Source organism: Orbicella franksi, chromosome 12 (assembly GCF_964199315.1).
Source record: "Orbicella franksi chromosome 12, jaOrbFran1.1, whole genome shotgun sequence".
In the NCBI taxonomy this organism is placed as follows: Eukaryota; Metazoa; Cnidaria; class Anthozoa; order Scleractinia; family Merulinidae; genus Orbicella; species Orbicella franksi.
Window position 1 is genome coordinate 15,726,288 of NC_138156.1, and position 18,138 is coordinate 15,744,425.

At 38.4% G+C, this 18,138-nt stretch overlaps 1 protein-coding gene across 2 annotated transcripts in view; it reads left to right on the forward strand.

The window, feature by feature from the left end:
• The window catches only part of LOC145464331 (HBS1-like protein), a 34,591-nt gene continuing 16,453 nt past the window's right edge, over positions 1-18,138 (forward strand). The window contains exons 1-6 of one of the 2 annotated variants that reach the window (XM_081448178.1): positions 1-148; positions 1,110-1,175; positions 2,559-2,723; positions 3,830-3,961; positions 4,637-4,684; positions 15,559-15,751. In XM_081448178.1, coding sequence (XP_081304304.1) covers positions 106-148; positions 1,110-1,175; positions 2,559-2,723; positions 3,830-3,961; positions 4,637-4,684; positions 15,559-15,751 — 647 coding nt within the window. In that variant the 5' untranslated portion in view covers positions 1-105. Of the gene's footprint in view, positions 149-1,109; positions 1,176-2,558; positions 2,724-3,829; positions 3,962-4,636; positions 4,685-11,528; positions 13,461-15,558; positions 15,752-18,138 lie in introns of those variants that run through there. The other variant, XM_081448179.1, reaches the window with a different exon arrangement.

Sequence of the window (18,138 nt, forward strand, 5' to 3'; positions counted from 1 at the left end):
CAAATCCAACATGGCTTCCTGGATTTCAGGAAGGCCTTTCGGCTCTCCACAACTTTATCACTTAAAAGACCACCGATATTTAATTCACTAGAAGAGATCGGTAAAATGGCAAGGCATAGAAATTACAGGAATTATGCTTATGAAGACGGTACAGGGAACGTTCCTTAATATTACAATATTCATGAATATTTAGACTTTTATGAGAAGATAAGCTATTTCAGATTTGAACTAAAGCTTCCACATATTTTATACAAAACATTTCATTGATGTTGTTTGCGATATTTAAAGCAACTGGTGCATGTATGAACAGGGCAATCAAAAGTAATGGTCTAAAGTTTTACGCGAGTTCTACGCGGCCTCAACCGGGTGGCCTTGTCGAGTCTTATTTTGTTTATTTTCTTTTGTTTTAAGCTTTCTATGAAAGGTTAACATGACGATCTAAGCTTGAAAACTTATCACGTGGTGCTGCTTGGAATAATCTAGTTAGAGTTTGCGAACAGTTGATTTGGAATTACTCCACTATATCAGATACATAGTTCATACCTTCGTTGGTAAATTACCCTGTCGAACAAAATAAGCAAAAATATACATACATACATGTATGTATGTGCTTTAGACTTTCTCAACAGTTTTGGTAGGTAAAGTGGAAAGAGGGAAGGACTATAAGGAGGATGGAGGGAGAGGAGAGTGTGTCCATGCATGTGGAAACAAAGTGCATTACATACCTTTCAATGATACTCTAACAAACTGGATTGAAACCTCTCAGACATGACCTTTTGAACTTGATGAAGTATTTCCCAAGAGGTTGCTAAGATGATTGTAGAGAGTGAAATTTGTGACTATTACTTGGATTTTTAAATTTCCAGTACAACATCTGTTTATGGGATATAATTAGCATGTAAGTACAAGAATAGGTAAGTAGGTGTATGATTTAGCAAACCTGTTTGCAAAAGGCATGAAAAGGAGTTAAGTGAAATTAGAAGCAAACTGAATTATTTGCAGACATTTGTTTATCCATTACAATCAATGTGAAGGAATAGTAGGTGATGACTGGAAAAGTACTATAAAAATGATCTTTATCAGTTGATAATTTTTTTTTTGAATTTCAGACATGTCTGATGATGTTTATGGACATTCAGTGGAAGACCATGACATGGCTGTATCACCAACAACTGGTTAGGACAGTTATTGTGTTCTACTGTTTTGTAACTTCTTGAATTCCTGTCCTGGGCCTGGGAGGGGAGGGGTACTTTGGGAATTTCTGGGTGGGGATGTGCCACTGGGACCCTGGAACCCTTAGCCTATACCAGAGCTAGTTCAGCTGAATTTTGCTAACCTATACTAGAGTAAACTCCCCAAATCCCCCCATCTATCGACACTGTTGAGGCTGATTTGTGTAAATTTAAACTTGCCAATTTGATTTTTTATATTTTTGAGTGGCAATTCCTGGTTTCCTTACTCTAGATAAACTCTTCCACCAGCCAGTCAGTTTTGCGAAAAATGATACCCTATTCTAGACCCAAACGCTTTGATTTATATACCCTATCCTAGAGTAAACTGCTTGAAAACCATACCCTTCACAGCGGCACATACCTATATAGCCCATATATGGTTGTGCCCCCCCCCCCCCCCCCCGGGTCCTGGGCTACATTCTGTTACAAGTATCGTTGAAGAGCAGGGTTGTTTCCAGACAGAACTCAGGATCGCTGGTAACAGCAACAAACTAATTTATTTCTGTAAGGTAACTTCATGAATTTACAGCACTAAGCTTCTTCAAATGTGCATAAATCTCTTTTACAGCAGAACCTCTCGCTCTAATATACATGAGGCTTAAAGTTCTAGAAACTTCTATTTGGAACTAAATTAAGTAGTTTGACACATTTTCTAATCTGAGAAATTACATAAGGATTAGAATGTTCTGGAATGTTCTTATACAAATTGGTCACGGCTGAATGACTTCCGGTTCTAGATTGTTCTGGAACTAGACCTAGACAATTTTTCGTAACACATTCACTGACCTTCATTCTACAGTCAACTGTTGATATTGTTTATACTGAACATTTGAGCAGAAGCATTCAACGAACAAAAAAAAAAGAAGAAGAAAAAGAAGAAGCATTCAACAGGACGTACCATTTGCTAACAACCTTTCTGTAACTTTTTTGGTCAATACAGCTGAACCTCCCGTAAATGACCACCAAAAATGTCAAGCCTAGATGGTTGCTTATGGGAGGTGGTTGCCTAGGACAGCTTAGACCATATTGGGTCAAAATTTTGCCTCATTATAACACACTTAAGGTCATGTCTTATGTTGTGTTCGTGCACACGCTAATAATGTGAAAATCGTGATCGCAATGCAATACTGAGGAATCACCTTAAACATTTATTACAACAATAACCCCAAAAACCACACTCACACACTCTATTTATCACAATTTGAACTTCTTAATCTTCTACTATTTTTATGAGCAAAAATTCACTTTAAATTACTTAATGTGCAGCTTTTAAGCTGCCTTATTTTATAAGCTTCTTGTTTTTACATGATTTTGCATTTCTTGTAGCTGAGGAGTTTATGTTCAGACGTAGCAACAGTCGGGATTCAAGTCTCTCTGCCTATATGGCTGGCAGGTTCGCTAGTGTAGAGGAAGAAGATGAGGAGTCCGAGGAAGAACCTCTTTCTGTTTCTCAGGATTACAGAAGACCTCAGTTAGATCCAATTAGTGAAGGTGTGCATAAATTTAATGTACTTTTTTGGTAACTCTATATATTGCATATGGTGTTATGAATACCTCTTGTACCATCATGTGTTGATAATAGCACTGTGAATGAGGGAGATAGGAAAGAAGGATGGTTGATGGTTGTTTTTTAAGAAAGTGGCAGTTTGATTCAGAAGTTATCTGTACCACACTGTATGGTCTTAGAGTCTGTTAGGTTAATACTTTTTTTAAAGAGAATCTCCACATGGGTTTCAACAAAAGCTGAGTAGCAGGTAGAAATAGCTAAGCACAATATACCTGAGCTGACTGTAGCATGTCTGATTGAATAAGATAAACTACTTTGCAACTTTGAATTAAGTGATAACTGGAATTCATGCTACATTGTACTCAGTAGTTAAGTGCTGCAGAGTGACCCTAAATTTGCCTCAGAATGCAGGGAATTATGCATGTCTGAGAGTGCAGAATTTCAAAATTTTCCAAGGGGGGCAGTGGGGGATGGACATGCCATGCCCTCTGGGCCATCCTACCCACCTGGATAAAATAAATTGAAACCCTTGCAGAGAAGGACAACAACAAAGTACAAATTTGGGAAGGACCTGTCCTCATCATGGCTGTTATTACCAATGTACAAGTTTATGTTCCTTAAATTTTTTTATGTTTTGTTAATGATGGCAACTTTTTAATGAGTTCACCTAAGACTTGAGACATTAGCTCTTCATGGCAGGTTTCAGAGCCAGGTATTTTGCCATAGGATCTTGTACGTGCTATCCCTCTTGCTTACAGCATCTTGCTGTGAACAGTTCTACTGAAGTTCCAATAAACAAAGCTATTGGTCGCATTGTCAAAGTAAAATTAGGCTTGATTTCACATTTATTTATAAGTAAAATGTTTTTCTTTCATAGTTCTTTGAACTCAAAATGGTCCAAAATATTATTAGCCAACCAAACTTTCTGCCACTCACCATACCCATTAATGGTAAGTTAACTAACTATCTGAGGTAAACAATTGCAGAGGACTAGTATCCCATCCAGGGGGGGAGAAGTTTAGCATGGCCATACGGGCTTCTACATGTAGGCTTTCCCATGGTCCTTATCTTTTTTACAATGTAATTTCAGCCAAGCTGTTATCTTGTCTGGATCAACTGCATTCTATTCTTGGTGAGAGCTTGCATGAACCCACAGCTGTCACAGCAATTATACAAAGTAACTTTGACACAGAAAGGGCTCTGGATCACATTTTCAGTCAAGGTATCAAATATATTGTAGACTCACTATCAACTACTGGAATTATAATTTACTTTATTTGCACTGTCAACAGTCTTGGATAAATCATGCAAACATAGTTATTAACAACAAAAAAATTGACTATTGACAATTGTTTTGGAAGGCATATTCTTTGAACCAACTGCAAACAAGCTGTACCATTTTGCCAGATGTGAGATGTCTTCACAGTTGGAAAAAACCCTTCTGACCTTTCTGCATTTTTTGAAACACAGGCCTTGAGTTTTTGTAACACTGAACGCATAAACACATGCCAGATTCGAAATGTCTCCACAGTTATTAAAAGCATTCTATGTTATTGGCGACACAGGCCTGGAAATACCAATTGGTAGTTATTAATGGAACAATCATTTCATTTGAGAATTTGTGTTTCTTTAGTGTTAGTGATTTCACTGATTTACTTATATGTTGGAGGATGGTATGCCATCAGTAATCAAGAAATGACAACAATACAACCTGCAAGGATTTACTTAGCTCTTTAATAACAACTGTTTTCATTTTGCCTATGTTTGGCTCAATTTTGTCTTTCAGCTAAACACATTTCCATTTTAAATCTTAAGTTAACTCATAATAACTGTTATTTTACCTGTTAATGATATATTTGGGAACGGAAGAGAGAGTTTTAACTTCTTTGTTTTTCAGGGGGAAAACAAGACTTGAAAGCAAATTGTCACCCTTCTGGGACTGAAGGTGAGCTTAGAAGTTTGTGGCAGTGTATAATTTACTAATTGCAAGTGTTACAGTTGCTTTCCTATGTATATATTCATTAGTTTAATATGAATCTGGGATAAATTATGAAGAATTTACTGAATGGTAGGAATCAGTTTTATTTGTTTTCATATAATATAATGCTAGATTTCAAAATGAGTATTATTTATAAAATATCCTTACCCCGTTTCTTGCTCCCTAAAGATCACATATTTTCCATTGGGAGTTTAATTCCTTTAAATGTAGTTTAACCCATTGACTCCTTAATGATTTGCATGCGACCCACCCCTAAATTCCCGGGCAATTTTTGGACATTTGAGAGCGAGCACGAGCGCTAAAAATAAACCAGATGCACAGTAACCACACACACAAGATTAGGCTTCAAGACTTTGTTTATTTTAAGTTGAATAAATGAAGGGCCAAAATATTAAAAAAATATCGACAAAAAGAAGTCAACTTGATGTTTAAAACTGATAAGAAAACAAGAAATTACATTATTTCTTTGCTGCGCTACAAAATGCCCGACAGCTCCGAGAAAATTGAATATGCGAAAATGAGTTATTATTCACTTCGGAGAACAAATTGAAACCAAATACAACAGAATTTCCATTCTTGTACTATAACAGCTAACACTTGAGAAAACAACGGAAATTAAACACGAAAGGCACATGTAAAAACCAATTTGAAAGCAAGAAATCAAATAATTTCTTTGCTGCACGACGAAATATTGCAGTGCTGTGAAAGGAAGAGTTGTAAGTCAAAAAGACAACAAAAACAAGCTAATTATTTTGAGATCAATCGTATTTCAACTGTGCTAAATTAGAGGCCACTTAGTTCTTTTCTTGGTAGTTCTGTAATAGCTGAGTAAGCCTTGAAAAAATATATTTGAATGAAGCAAATAAACTAATCAAACAAACCGCAGAGGTCGCCGTAAATTAAACATCACAGAAATCCAGCTAGTGTGCAAAAATACTGGTCACTTTTAAAACCTAAAATTCCCCAAAACAGGACACTAGATAAAAGAAATGCGAAAGGAAGTTCAATGACAATAAATTTTCATTCAAGCTGAGGTGAAGAAACCTATTTTAAAGCAAAAAAAAGGTTGAAAATTTTGCAGACGTGCTTCGCTGCACGACAGCATGTTCAAATTACTTCTTCATGTTAAAGCGAAATCTCTGAGTTTCTCCCTACAACTTTTGCAGTCATTTTATCAGCCTTGGCTTTACCGATCGTTCCAAAAGTTGAATTCAACTTTGAAGTGATAATAGACATTACCATTTTTGTTTCTTAAGTCCAGGAAGCTGCTTTAAGTCTGTGATCTGTGTTCAAAACTCACTTGAAAGCAGACCGATCGTCATGTTTTCGCGGCGGTTGAAGGAAGGAAAAATTCTTCACCAGAAAGGTTTGAGGACTCTGTACTCCTTGATCTTCCACTCTGAGGCCACCTGAACATTAATTTGTATTTTTCTTTTCTATTTTAAATCCCAAAGTAGTAATTTCACCTTGTTAGGAATGAAAACAAGACCTCTGAAGTTTTTACATTTGGCTCACAGCACGCCATGATAACCTGCACTTTACGAGCACACGATTTTAAGAAGAAAAACCGTCTTTCTTGGACCCCATAAGTCTTCTAAAAATATGCTCAGTAAGTCAATTCTGATTGGTTTATTTGTCCTCAAGAGCAATTGAACAATAAGAGAACCAAAAAGTCCTCAGGGAGGGTAGGAAAGGCTATTGTCCCCAGGGGCTTTATTTTGGGCGGTTACGGGCAGCACAGGAAATTGGAGAGGTTTTTTGCATGGGTGGTTACGAGCGGCACGGCACATGTAGTTCTCATGTGTGTGGCATTTTGAGGCAGTCTCAAGGTTTCTTGGCACACTCTGTTCGCTGAGAGCTTTGGGGGCCAATTTTCCCCTGTTGTTTGTTGGTTTGACTTGCATGGGCTGGTTGTTTGGTTCTGTAACCTGTTTGCTGAGTTATTGTAGGCAGCCTTGCAGCTGCATTCAATTTTCAAGACTATGAAACCACAGCATCGTCCATATCACAATTTTTACAAATTTTTTCTTGAGAAAAATTGTTCTGGGCTTCTCATTACTCTCTGTCAGGTACTATACTTAGGTAGCCACCAACTTCCAAATGCTGTTGAAATTGCTGCATGGTGACAGGTTATTAAGTGGTTCCCTCATTCAACTTCGTGTATTGTTCGGTGGAAATTCCAGTTGTTTTTACAGTTACCCAGCCAACCCTTGTGCACAATCCAGCACTATCATCATTTGTGCTTCCTACATGGCTGGACACCAGCACCTCTATCATGGTGCTGATGGTCAGCAAAGCCTTCATTGTTTGCCCAGGTTATGTGCCAATCAGGATAAGCTGTTTGCTGAGATAATCCAGCTGCTGTTTCCTTAAAATCTGGCAGACAGAATATGCCATCCAGTAGTCTTCAAACCTCAGTAATACACACGACTACTTGCAGAATGCAGAATGAAGTAGCTAAGGGATGAGTTGCTGGCCCTTTCTCCACCTCTCCTTTGCTTACTCTGCTCATCAGCCATTTCCATGTGGTAACTGCCTATCGCATTGTCCCTTTACATCGTCATCATCACTACCTACTGGGCATGCAGTGGAGAGGCAAATACTTCAATGACTTTGGCCTTCCATTTGGTCTACCCTCAGCCCAGTATATCTTGTACTTAGTAGCAGATCTGGCAGAATGGGTTCTTAAGGAAAATTATGGTATGATGTGCAGATTTCCACTCCTTGTGTCTGTCTCACTTTCAGACGTGCTAGCACAATTTAGCTATTTTCATTCATTAAGGAATAGGGTATTCCTCTACACCCGGAGAGACTGGAGGGTCCTTCAACATGTTTGACAGTGTTGTGGACAAAGGTTGTTGCTCTTCAGCATCAGGCATGCCTCTCCCAAATAAAATCTGACCAAATTCTTTAGTTACAAGACTCCTTGTCACAAAAACATTCCTGTACACATGAGGATCTTGAGTCACTCACTAATTGGCACTCTCTGACTTGCCTACCAAGTGGTTCCTCCAATGGCACCTTTCTTCCCTGCATGATTAATCTACCATTGGCCTTTCAGCGCAAGGACCACCTGATATGCCTCATCAGGCATTTTGACTTGGACTTTACCTGGTGGCACTTGTCTTTCCTCTCTTTGAATGACTACAGTCTTTGGCTGTTACCCCAGTGTGTGCCATTCCCATATTTTCAAGTTTATTCTGACACTGCAGGTTTTATTAGATACAGGGTGATTTTTGGCAAAGCAAAGAATGGTTAGTTGACTGGTTGTCATCTTTGCAGATGTTGTTGTCCATTTGGTGTCAGACAAGACAAGGTGGCTAACAGACTGAAGTGCCTAGATATAGCAGTATGGAATGGTCCTATTCAATTTAAAAGTTCTCACAAAATTTGGCCTTTGCTCAAATTACTTGTGCTTGCAAAATTTTTGCAATTGCTTGCATGCTTGCATTCTCATTAAAATGTGCTTGATTCCCATATGGCAAAACTGGTAAACATTGGGGAAACATGCGCAAATCTTTCTGGAAACAGGTTTTGCTCATTTTGTTGACGTTTTATTGTAACTGACGCATGCAAGAATTCTTTGTGAAAGGCACCTGCAAAGGTAGCAAGTAATCTAGACATGAAGACATGTAGAATATTGCTTTATTATATAAAAATCAGTTTTAAACTGACTTGTAACAAATTGATAAAAACGATATGATATCCTCACATGTGAAGATATCATGTTTGATAACATTTCTCTTCTGTTCCTTTAACTACGCTTAAATTTGTTGGTGTATGATCGAAACATCTTCGTATCTTCTTCGGTCATCTTTGGCAATCTTTGGTAATGTTCGGAAAATGTTCCGAAATGTTTGGAAAATGCTCAGAAATGTTCATCTGCCCTTCGGAACAATTTTGGAAAATCTTCGGAAATCTTCGGAAAATCGTCAAAAACGGTGTCATCAGCATGTCTATATGATAAAAAGAACATTACATGTTAGCTTGAAGATATGAATTTTATGTTCTTGTGACAAAAACAATATCTCACGGGTGAGCGCATGGAACAAGTGAGATGTAGTTCTTGCCACTCAAACTTAAAATTCATATCTTCTTGCCACTGTGTAATATCCTCTATATAACTATTTGGCCTTCAGAGCTTGTCAAATATGTATGGCTTCAATTGGTTAGATTCTAGAAACCTCTAAACTAGTAGTAATCGAAGATTATGAGTGCACTCGTTTTCTACGCAGGTGATTAACTTAAATAGCTGTCTGTTGTTGAAATCATCATCTTTGTGAACAGCTAAAGTTTTACAGACAGATGTTTTACAGACAGATGTAACATTTGCATGATGCGTGGACATAAAATCAGATAGCAAACACATGCTCTGTCACGTTCTTCTTGGCAAAATGGAGTGCTTTTGAAATACAGTGTTTAAGAACTGAGACATTACCTGTATATTTTACCAAGTTACAGATATTTTTGGTGAAGTTCATACAATGCAGCTACCAATTTTTTTTTGTGTTATCAATCTTGTAACTGACATGGATGATTGGCTTTATCAAATGCTTTTTTGTGTTGAAAATGCAGAGATTCAAGACTGAGCATTCAAGCACGCTTTGTCGCGAAGAAACAGAAAACAAAATGCTATCCAAACCTGATGCGTCTTCTTTACCGAGGTAATACCTCGTCCAAACGTTGCCATGGCAGGACGAATACCATCCTTGGGTTACCTAGGTAAAGACGAGGTCGAGTGCGGGAATACCATGTCATTACCGCATCAATGATGCGTTGAGGCCCCGCGGTGAGAATGTGGGAAATGGGTGAATACTTTCAGGTGGTACTGTACATTGCTGTTCCTTAGTTCTGGCTTGCTCTTATAGATCTTGGCTTCAGAGTACTCTTCCATTGATTTAATTTTGAGCTTCATTGAACACTGAAATATTTTTGGCCACTAGAACTAAGTAATTAAAGTCAACAAAATTTGTTTAATGTACTCAAAATATAGCCAATGAAATATAGCTGTTTTCACAGTTAACATCCCATAGCCAAGACGATTTAAAGTCGTGGTCATGAACAGAATAAATAATTGTTGTCCCAGTTATGTAACGAAAGCATGTTGTGTCGCATCCTGACAAAAGAGGCCACTCGCGGTCCAGAATCAAAACAACAAACAAGTGATCGGGAACAATCTAAAAAGCAAATCATCTTGTTTACACGTGCTAATTTGTTTTCACCCGGCCAAAATATCACTCTAGTCTGCATTGGGACTGCATTCCCTTCTTTGTCAAATGCAATCAGAGTGAAAAACCAGTTCAAAGAAGACTCCAAAACATTGAAAGAAGCCACAAAAGAGAACAAGAATGATGTTGCAGATGGACACGAAATGCACATGGACATGAAATGTGCAGCACATTGTTTGGTGATGATGTCATTCGTTTTTGTCCCCGCTGCGGGGCGGCCAAATCAGTGTCGCAAGATCCAAGATCCAAGATCCACCGTCCCATGAAACTTGACTTAAGTCTGCATTAGGACTGCGTTCTACGAACGCAATAAAGCTTCATTGCATTGAATCTTTTTCAGTCAATCAGCGGGAAACCAGTTTGCCAATCATTGAAACCGAAAGTCAAAATCCTTGTCAGACTAGTCAATGCTACATTGTTTACATTTCCTAAGAATTACATAACCAAAAAACCTTCTTTGTCCCAACACTCCAAATTCTTGTAACTTTTCGCTTCTTCTTGTGGTGTGTTCACAATGTCAGGTTAGAAAGGAAAAGCTTTTAATTAGATCTCCTTAAGCATCCACCCCCTGAAGCTCACTGACTCTTGTGAAGCTATGTGACGTAATTTGGCATCAAACAAGGCGTCATTGGCTGTAAGCTGCTGGGATTGGTTGAAGAGTAAATGTACCAATTGTCCTGTTTTGGAGGTGTCAGCCAGATTACTTGGCACAAAACGTTTCCTCTTAACAAAAGAGAGATTCCTGCTAGCGGAAAATTTACGAAGTGCTTGATGCTCGCCATTTGAATTTTCTAAAGTGCTTGCTGTTTGCAAGACAAGTGTGATCACTGCTTGTGCTTGGAAAAAAAACCGCATTGCTCACATGCTTGCAAATTCTCGCAAAGACCATTCCGTGCCACTAGATATGGACCTTCAGACATGCTACAAATTGAAATGACTTAGACTGGTCACTATTATATACACACTGAAAACCACCTTTAGCATCCCTAAAACTCTGAAAACCAGAAGCCTTTTCACCTCCTCACTCAGATGAAAAGTGATTTATTTTCTATTATTTTAAGTCCTCTTAAGGCAATGCAATTTTTTTACTGTGTCGTGATCAAGAACCACCTTTACCATTCATACAAACCATATACATCAACAAACACCTTCACCCCCTCGCTCAAGGAAGATGTGAAAATAATCTGAGTCCCCTTAATCAGATGCAATTTTCAAGCTGTATATGGACTGAAAAAAGACTTTTACGGTCTGTCAAAAAAAAAAAAAAATTCTTTAAAAAGTGGGCATCCTCACAGGATACCTGGGTGCCCATCTGGGTGTTTTTCAGAAAAAAAGATATTTTTAGGAAATGTTACCCTGAGACATACTCTAAAGTTTTGGTGCTACGGTACCTGATACATGTAGTTCTCTTAATAGGATCTTTTTAACAAAAGCAGTCAAAAGAATAGGTTGTGGTACTTTTAGAGTTGACAGGAGTTGAAAGCTAACGGGCTGCCTGTTCTTTCTTTTTTTCATGTCCTTTTCTGTGCAATTTGTTCGCTGTATGGCTTTAACAAGGTAAGGCTCTGTATCTTATCAAACTCACTTAGTAACAAAAGCTAAACATTCTAGGGAAAGCAGGCAGGGTGATGGGGCATCAAAATCATCTTATACTAAAAGTTTAAGCCAGCCATCAACAGGACTGACAATGTCATTTGCAAGCAAATCTTTGTTATCAGCTCCTCTGGGTAGCTTGTCACATCCAGGAAAGCTGTTATCTGGTTCATCACCGCTGAGTCTTTTTCAAACATCATCTCAACACTCAGTGCTTTCAGTTCCTCTCAGTAGTCTCTCAGGCCAAGTAGTATCACAATCACTGTCAGAACCTTTAAAGACCACGCCGCAGAATCCTCCTGTGTTGTTATGCAAACCAGAATCATCGTCATTATCATATCCAACCCCTCTCTTATCCATTTCCCTAAGTACATTATCTCAAACTCCAACATCTGAATGTGATGTGCAAAAAGCAAACTTTCTTGGAGACCCTTTGTTATCAACTTCACTCAGCAGTTTATCATGCTCCCAAAATTTTTCATTGGGTCAGCCATCAGCCTTGTCAATGTCATCATCGTCATCATCTTCTGGAAAATTTTCATTGGGTCAGCCATTAGCCTCATTATCATTATCATCAGCCTCATCATCATCATCATCATCATTGTTATCACAACCAGTGTGTCCACTTATAGCATCTCAAACCTCCAAAGCATTTGAGTCATTAAGTACTCTTTCAAGAGCTGTAGAAATCCCATCAGTGGAAGTACAAGAAGAAGAACATAAACATGGTACATCAGATTCTTTGTGCCAAAAGTTGCACAATGCAGACAGTGTTGGAAATGCCAGTGATAGTAATCCAAAAGAAAAGGACTACAACCACAACCATAAAGAAGAAAAGAAACCCTCTGCCATATCAGTGATATCATCCACATTTGATTCATCTGTTGTCCAGGAAGGAACAAGATCACTATATGCAATTGATGAGAAACCCCTGGCTTCTCCTATTAAACTTACAGTAGACATTTGCAATGCAAGGTTTCAGAAAAAATATGTTGACAGGGAAAGACAGCAGACCAGAACATTGGATAGCACTCCTCCTTTGGCTGCCAAGCCTTCGATGTTTGCTTTGGCCTTATGCTATTCTACACAGGCATCTGCAAAAAAACCCTCTGCTGACAAACCAGTAAAGCAAAATGTTGTTAATGACATAAACAATTCAAGTTTCATAAACATAACTCCTTTTAATTTTTGCTCCCCATCACCTGATGATGTTGTGAATGAAAAGCAAAAAAGAGCTTTCTCAAGAAAGAAGTGAAGGATCGAGGCTCAACACTCACTTGTCTTCATAGGTTGGAGCGCTGTGGTTTGCTAAGATCATACCAAATTGTACATTATATTTTGCTTGACTTTTATTGTATACTTCAGTTCTTTTGTAGCTTGCGTGAATTTTTTTTAACTATATATGTACATATATTTCTTTTATCTACTACCTTGGAAGGAAACTTGACAAATTTGATTAGTTTATTGTTAGCAACAAATAGTACAAATCATACTTAATCTGGAACGAGATCATTATTCATAGCAAGCCAAATTAATACCAAGTATATCCATTTGCTCCTAAACAATAAGTGAAGTGTCACACAAGACTTTTTGCTAGGATTGTACATGTACAGACATTACTTTTTTAATTTTGGTTTTATGCTAGAAAGTCATGGTCCAAATGACATTCCTTTCTTTTCGTTGTAATCTTTATAATTTTCTTATCAATGACTGTGTTGATCACCGGTAATTACTGACAGGTGCAACCAGTTTAGAATTAAATAGCATGGCTGGAACATTTTTCAGTGTTGGTCATTGTAAACTGACAATTGCACCTCAATCAGCCAAAGGTAAATAGTAATTTAGGTAGGGGATGTATAAATTTCAAGAACTAATCTTTCTAATTAATAAAATTTTTTCAACTTCAAAGAGGTTTTATGACTGGAGCACTTGTTTAGGCAGGCATAATTTCTGACAAACTAGTCAAAGATAGGAGTGAAAGCTGTCTCCACATAAATTTTCTTTTGGAAACTATCTTGCAGGGGGCTGGTGGGATTTGATAGATAGTTCCTGTTACACATAATGACCACCCCCCCCTTCATAAGAAATTTTTTACCTGACCCCCATGCCCTTGTAGATAGATAGACACCTTTATGTAGCCCTAAATATTTGGAATGATCCCCCATGAAAATTAAAAAGTGAAATTGTTGCAGTCTGAAAAACAAATTATACCAGTTTCAAGCCTGTTTAATTTTTAACATGACCTGAAAATTTTAAATTTCAGAGCCCCATGAACGCGATTTTACGTATTCTGGCAGAACTTTTGCACTGTTATAGATGCTGTCATTACTTAACAATACCTATAGAAAATAGACAAAAGCATGACAGAAAGCTGACATTGCCGCTGTATTATCAAAGGGAGGTTATTTGTGGAGGTTGAGCTATATTTAGCAACCAAATGCTTAGTAGGGGCTTAGTTCCTGTTGTAGGGTACCTTACAAAGTAGGGGGCCGAACTTTTTAAATTTTCAGAACCTCGGGAATGTTATTTTAGGAGTTCTGGCAGAGCTTTTGGACTATTGCGGAAGCTGTCAATAAGGTAATATAAGGTCCCCCTAAACATCGCACATTTATTATGCCACATTGTTTGGCATGGCCCCCCAAATTCCCCCCCCCCCCCCCACTTTATAAAAAAGGAGTGGTCCCTTAGCAGTTTCTGGTTACTAAAAGTGTTGTGTTATACATTCCTTGTTTTTAATTATGTTTGTTGCTTATATACTCTCTTACAACAGCAATGCATCAATATGTTACAAATCTCCTTGATGAGAATCAATTCATCCCAAACGTAACACTAAGGCCTTTGGCAACAAAACTCTCTCTCACCAGTGGCCCAGAAGAAGATGTTGCTTATTACTGCATCAATTCAAGATGTATAGAAACAACAAGCTAGCACTGGACACATGTATGCAATTGCATACCCATTTTAGGAATTAGGGCCCACAAAAGTTCTGATTGCAGTATTGTACTTTTTTTCTGTTTGAGATTTAAGGCACTGAAGGAAGCTAGTTATATTTATATTAACTGTCAATAGGGAGGAATTACTACAGGAGTTTTACAAGCTGAAAAGTGAAAACTATTGTTATTTAATATAGTTAAATGAAATTTAACATAGTTAACGACTAGGAGCTAGTCTGGTCAGTAGCGTTTTTATAGGCGGTTGTTAGTGTCTTGGCCGTCTGTGAGCATTTTGGTTAGCGTTTGGTGCGTTTTGTAGCATTTGATATAGTTCAATGAAATTTTACATAGTTTATGACCAGGAGCAAGTCTGGTCAGTAGCGTTTTTGTAGGCGTTTGTTAGTGCCTTGGCCATCTGTTAGCGTTTGTTTAGCATTTGGTGCGTTCTGTAGCGTTTGCAACAGTCATATGGTTGTGAGAGCCCTGGGGCTGACATTGTCCAGTGGTATATGTGGTTAGTACATGTGTTGTTGTCCCATGTGCTCGCAGTGTGTTCATCGCTCTGTTAGTGTGGCGTTGTGGATTGAATTATAGTTTAGCGGTTCTCGGCGTTCCCTCCCTATCCCCCCCCTTCTTTTCAGCATTTTTTTTTTTCCACCAACGCCATCTGGCTTGAGTGTGACCGGTGCCTGTAGGGGGCTTGGCACGGGGGGCTTGTGGCTTGGTTGCGGGTTGGGCAGGCCAGTCGGGTGTTCTAGCGCCTTGGGGATGTGACTGTGGTTGCAGCCCCCGGGCTTCATAGGCACCTTCCCTCCACTAGCGACTTGGCTGTTAACTCTTGTTTAAGTATTGTATTCTTGTTTGGTATGCGTATATTTCTTTTGTTTAGCACATAGTCTTGGTAATTCTAACTTACAGTTTACTTTGTAGAAAATTCATTCACATCATGTGCTAACTAAAGCCCTGTAGTGCAGGATGAAAAGGAAAAATATAATATAGGGACAAGAAGTTACCATAAGATTGCTTTTCTTATAATGAAATGTCTGTTGCATGGTTGATAAACTAGGCATCTTCAGCACTCCAAGAAAAGACCTTGAGCTGCAGGTAAAACTTCAACATCCTTTGCTAAATCATACAGCCAATGGCATCAAGAAGGAAGGAGTGGTGGATTCACATGTTCCTGTGGTTACTTCTTTGTCAGAAAAAACGGTTGTAGGATTCTCAACTCCTCCAGTTGACAAATCAAAATTGAGGGAAAGGTAAGAACATTTTCCAACACTATACATTTTCAAGAATACATTGCATTGTGCAGAAAGGAATTTCTGCAATCTTCCATAGAAAAAGAGTTTTTTGTAGAAGTCCTCTTCAGGGAGTTTCAATAAAGAATTATGTGTTTGACTTTTAAAAGTATAAAACAGGTTGAGTTAACTGAGTTTTGAAGTCTTTTTTTCTTCAAACACTGTATAAATCATGGGGTTTACTGCTCAAAAGTGTTAACCCAGAGGGGTGTGTCCATATAGGTTCCAGGCTAAGAATGGATGAGTTGGAAGTTTTAGGGGTACTGTTAGCAGTTGGGTCACGGTTAACCTTGTGGCTGTGGAGCAGAAATAATTATTTTGTCTCACTCATGATCTAATGGTCTGCTGTCAAACATGATTGATCACAGTTTTCCACCTGTCTGGCTTTGGTCTACAAATGAAATGGTAAATGAATAAATAAATTACAATATTTAGAGTGGAAGCGACATCATCCTTAGCTGGTTTTCATGTGGGACCTCTATCCTGGTGGAATTGGAATTTGGAGATGTTGGTTTTTGCCTATGGTAATTGACTTTGCTCAGATGAGGTAGAAGTGAAATCTTAACAGTGATCAGATCAGGCTGACTGACTGGCACACTCAAGGTCACATTTAATCATGTCATGTATGACCGCACTGCATGATTTTTAAGGGTAATCATGTCAAGTTTGCGTGCTTTGTGTTGCTTGCCGCCAGTGAAGAAACAAAAACATGACTTTCATTTTTTTTGGTTCAGTGTATAATAAAACAATTATTAGATTCTTTTTTTGTGATATCCAGAATAATCAAAGTATCAGGAAGGGTTACCAGTATTGGCCTTTGGCTTTGGCTTATAACCCCTACCTCAACCTCACAAAAACTCATCCAATAATTGTTAATTATTTGGGTATTGTTATTGCAGTTGGACTGCCTTTCCCATACAAGCAAAAACTGTACTGGCAACCAATATACTGTGAAGCTCTCGGAGCTAGATCATCATCATCTTCATCATGTCCCACCAGTATAACAACTCTAGCTAATGACAGCCAAAATGAGACAAATGAACCCAACTAAACATAGAACTTGTTGAAATTGTCTTGAAAACATCAATATTGAAAGGCTGGAAAAAGTTGGCATGTGCAAAATGTATGAACAAGGATTTTAAAAACCCCCAGAAAAAGAGTAAAGGAAGCTAAAAAATAGCAACAAACGAGGGGGAGAAAAAGATTTATCAAAGGTGAGAAGGTACCCCACTTGAAGTTTGTAGGAGAGTAGATTGCTGCTGGATCCCAAACATACAAGGAGGACATAGACTACGAGTAGTAAGTGTTCCTCTTTTGCTTAGTCCGTCGTGCGTGAAGCGAAAGGAAACTGCAATAAAAATGACCACGCGAACTCCTCGGGGTGAGAAGCACACGAAAGTAGGGACTACCGCCTAAGTCACAGAGTTTGACCTTTCATGGCCGAGTGATTATTCGATGTAAATTTTCAATTTCATTACGGGTATCCAGTAGGATTCCTTATCTTGACATCCCGGAAGATGTCTTGAATAAAATATCTCTTCTCTTCAAGTAGCGAGGCAAAAACATGCCATGAGAAGTATATCTTCATTATGGTGTTTGTTAAGCGGAACTGCTAAAGGAGTTTCGAAAAGACGACGGCAAAGGAGTCATCTTGTGACAAATTTTTGCCATGTCTGTAGGTTTAAATTTAAAAGTTGTTGTAAAATTTTCAAATGCAGAGTTTCAACTGGAATTTACATTATCCATTTGACATAGGAGATCATCCAACTGTGGTGATATGTTTGCCGATAGCAGTGGAAAGCTTCAAGTGAAAGTCTGGTTCAATCTTTAAAATGGACAGCAGAAAGGCCAAGCTCAATCAATCCATATTTACAGAATTGTTCCAGTTGTTCTTCGACAATGCTGGTGACCTGGAGTTAAGCAGCCAAATCACTAACATGCTCGCATTCGGGTTCGAGGCGAAAAGCTTTGCCAAACAAAATACTTGTAATGATAAATTAACTCTTTCCACAGCCTGTTGGCAGAATTGCAAGAACAGCACCACCTGTGAGATGCAATTCCAGCACTCTGATTTGCTCTGGTTCCAAAGTTTTCCATTTTCAGAGAGCGAGATATATCGAATCTCGAATGTTGACAACGTGTTGTCAACGCTCCTAGCATAGGCCAATCATATTTTTGCGTCATGAGAGCAACGCCTTTGCATTGTGAGAGCAACGCATAATTCAAACTCTGTGGCTTAGTTGGTAGTCTCTTCTTTCACCTGCGTCTCGCCCCCAGGATTTCATGCGGCCATTTTTTTCTCACGGTTTCTTTTGCGTTGTGCATGATGGACTAAGCAAAAGAGGGAC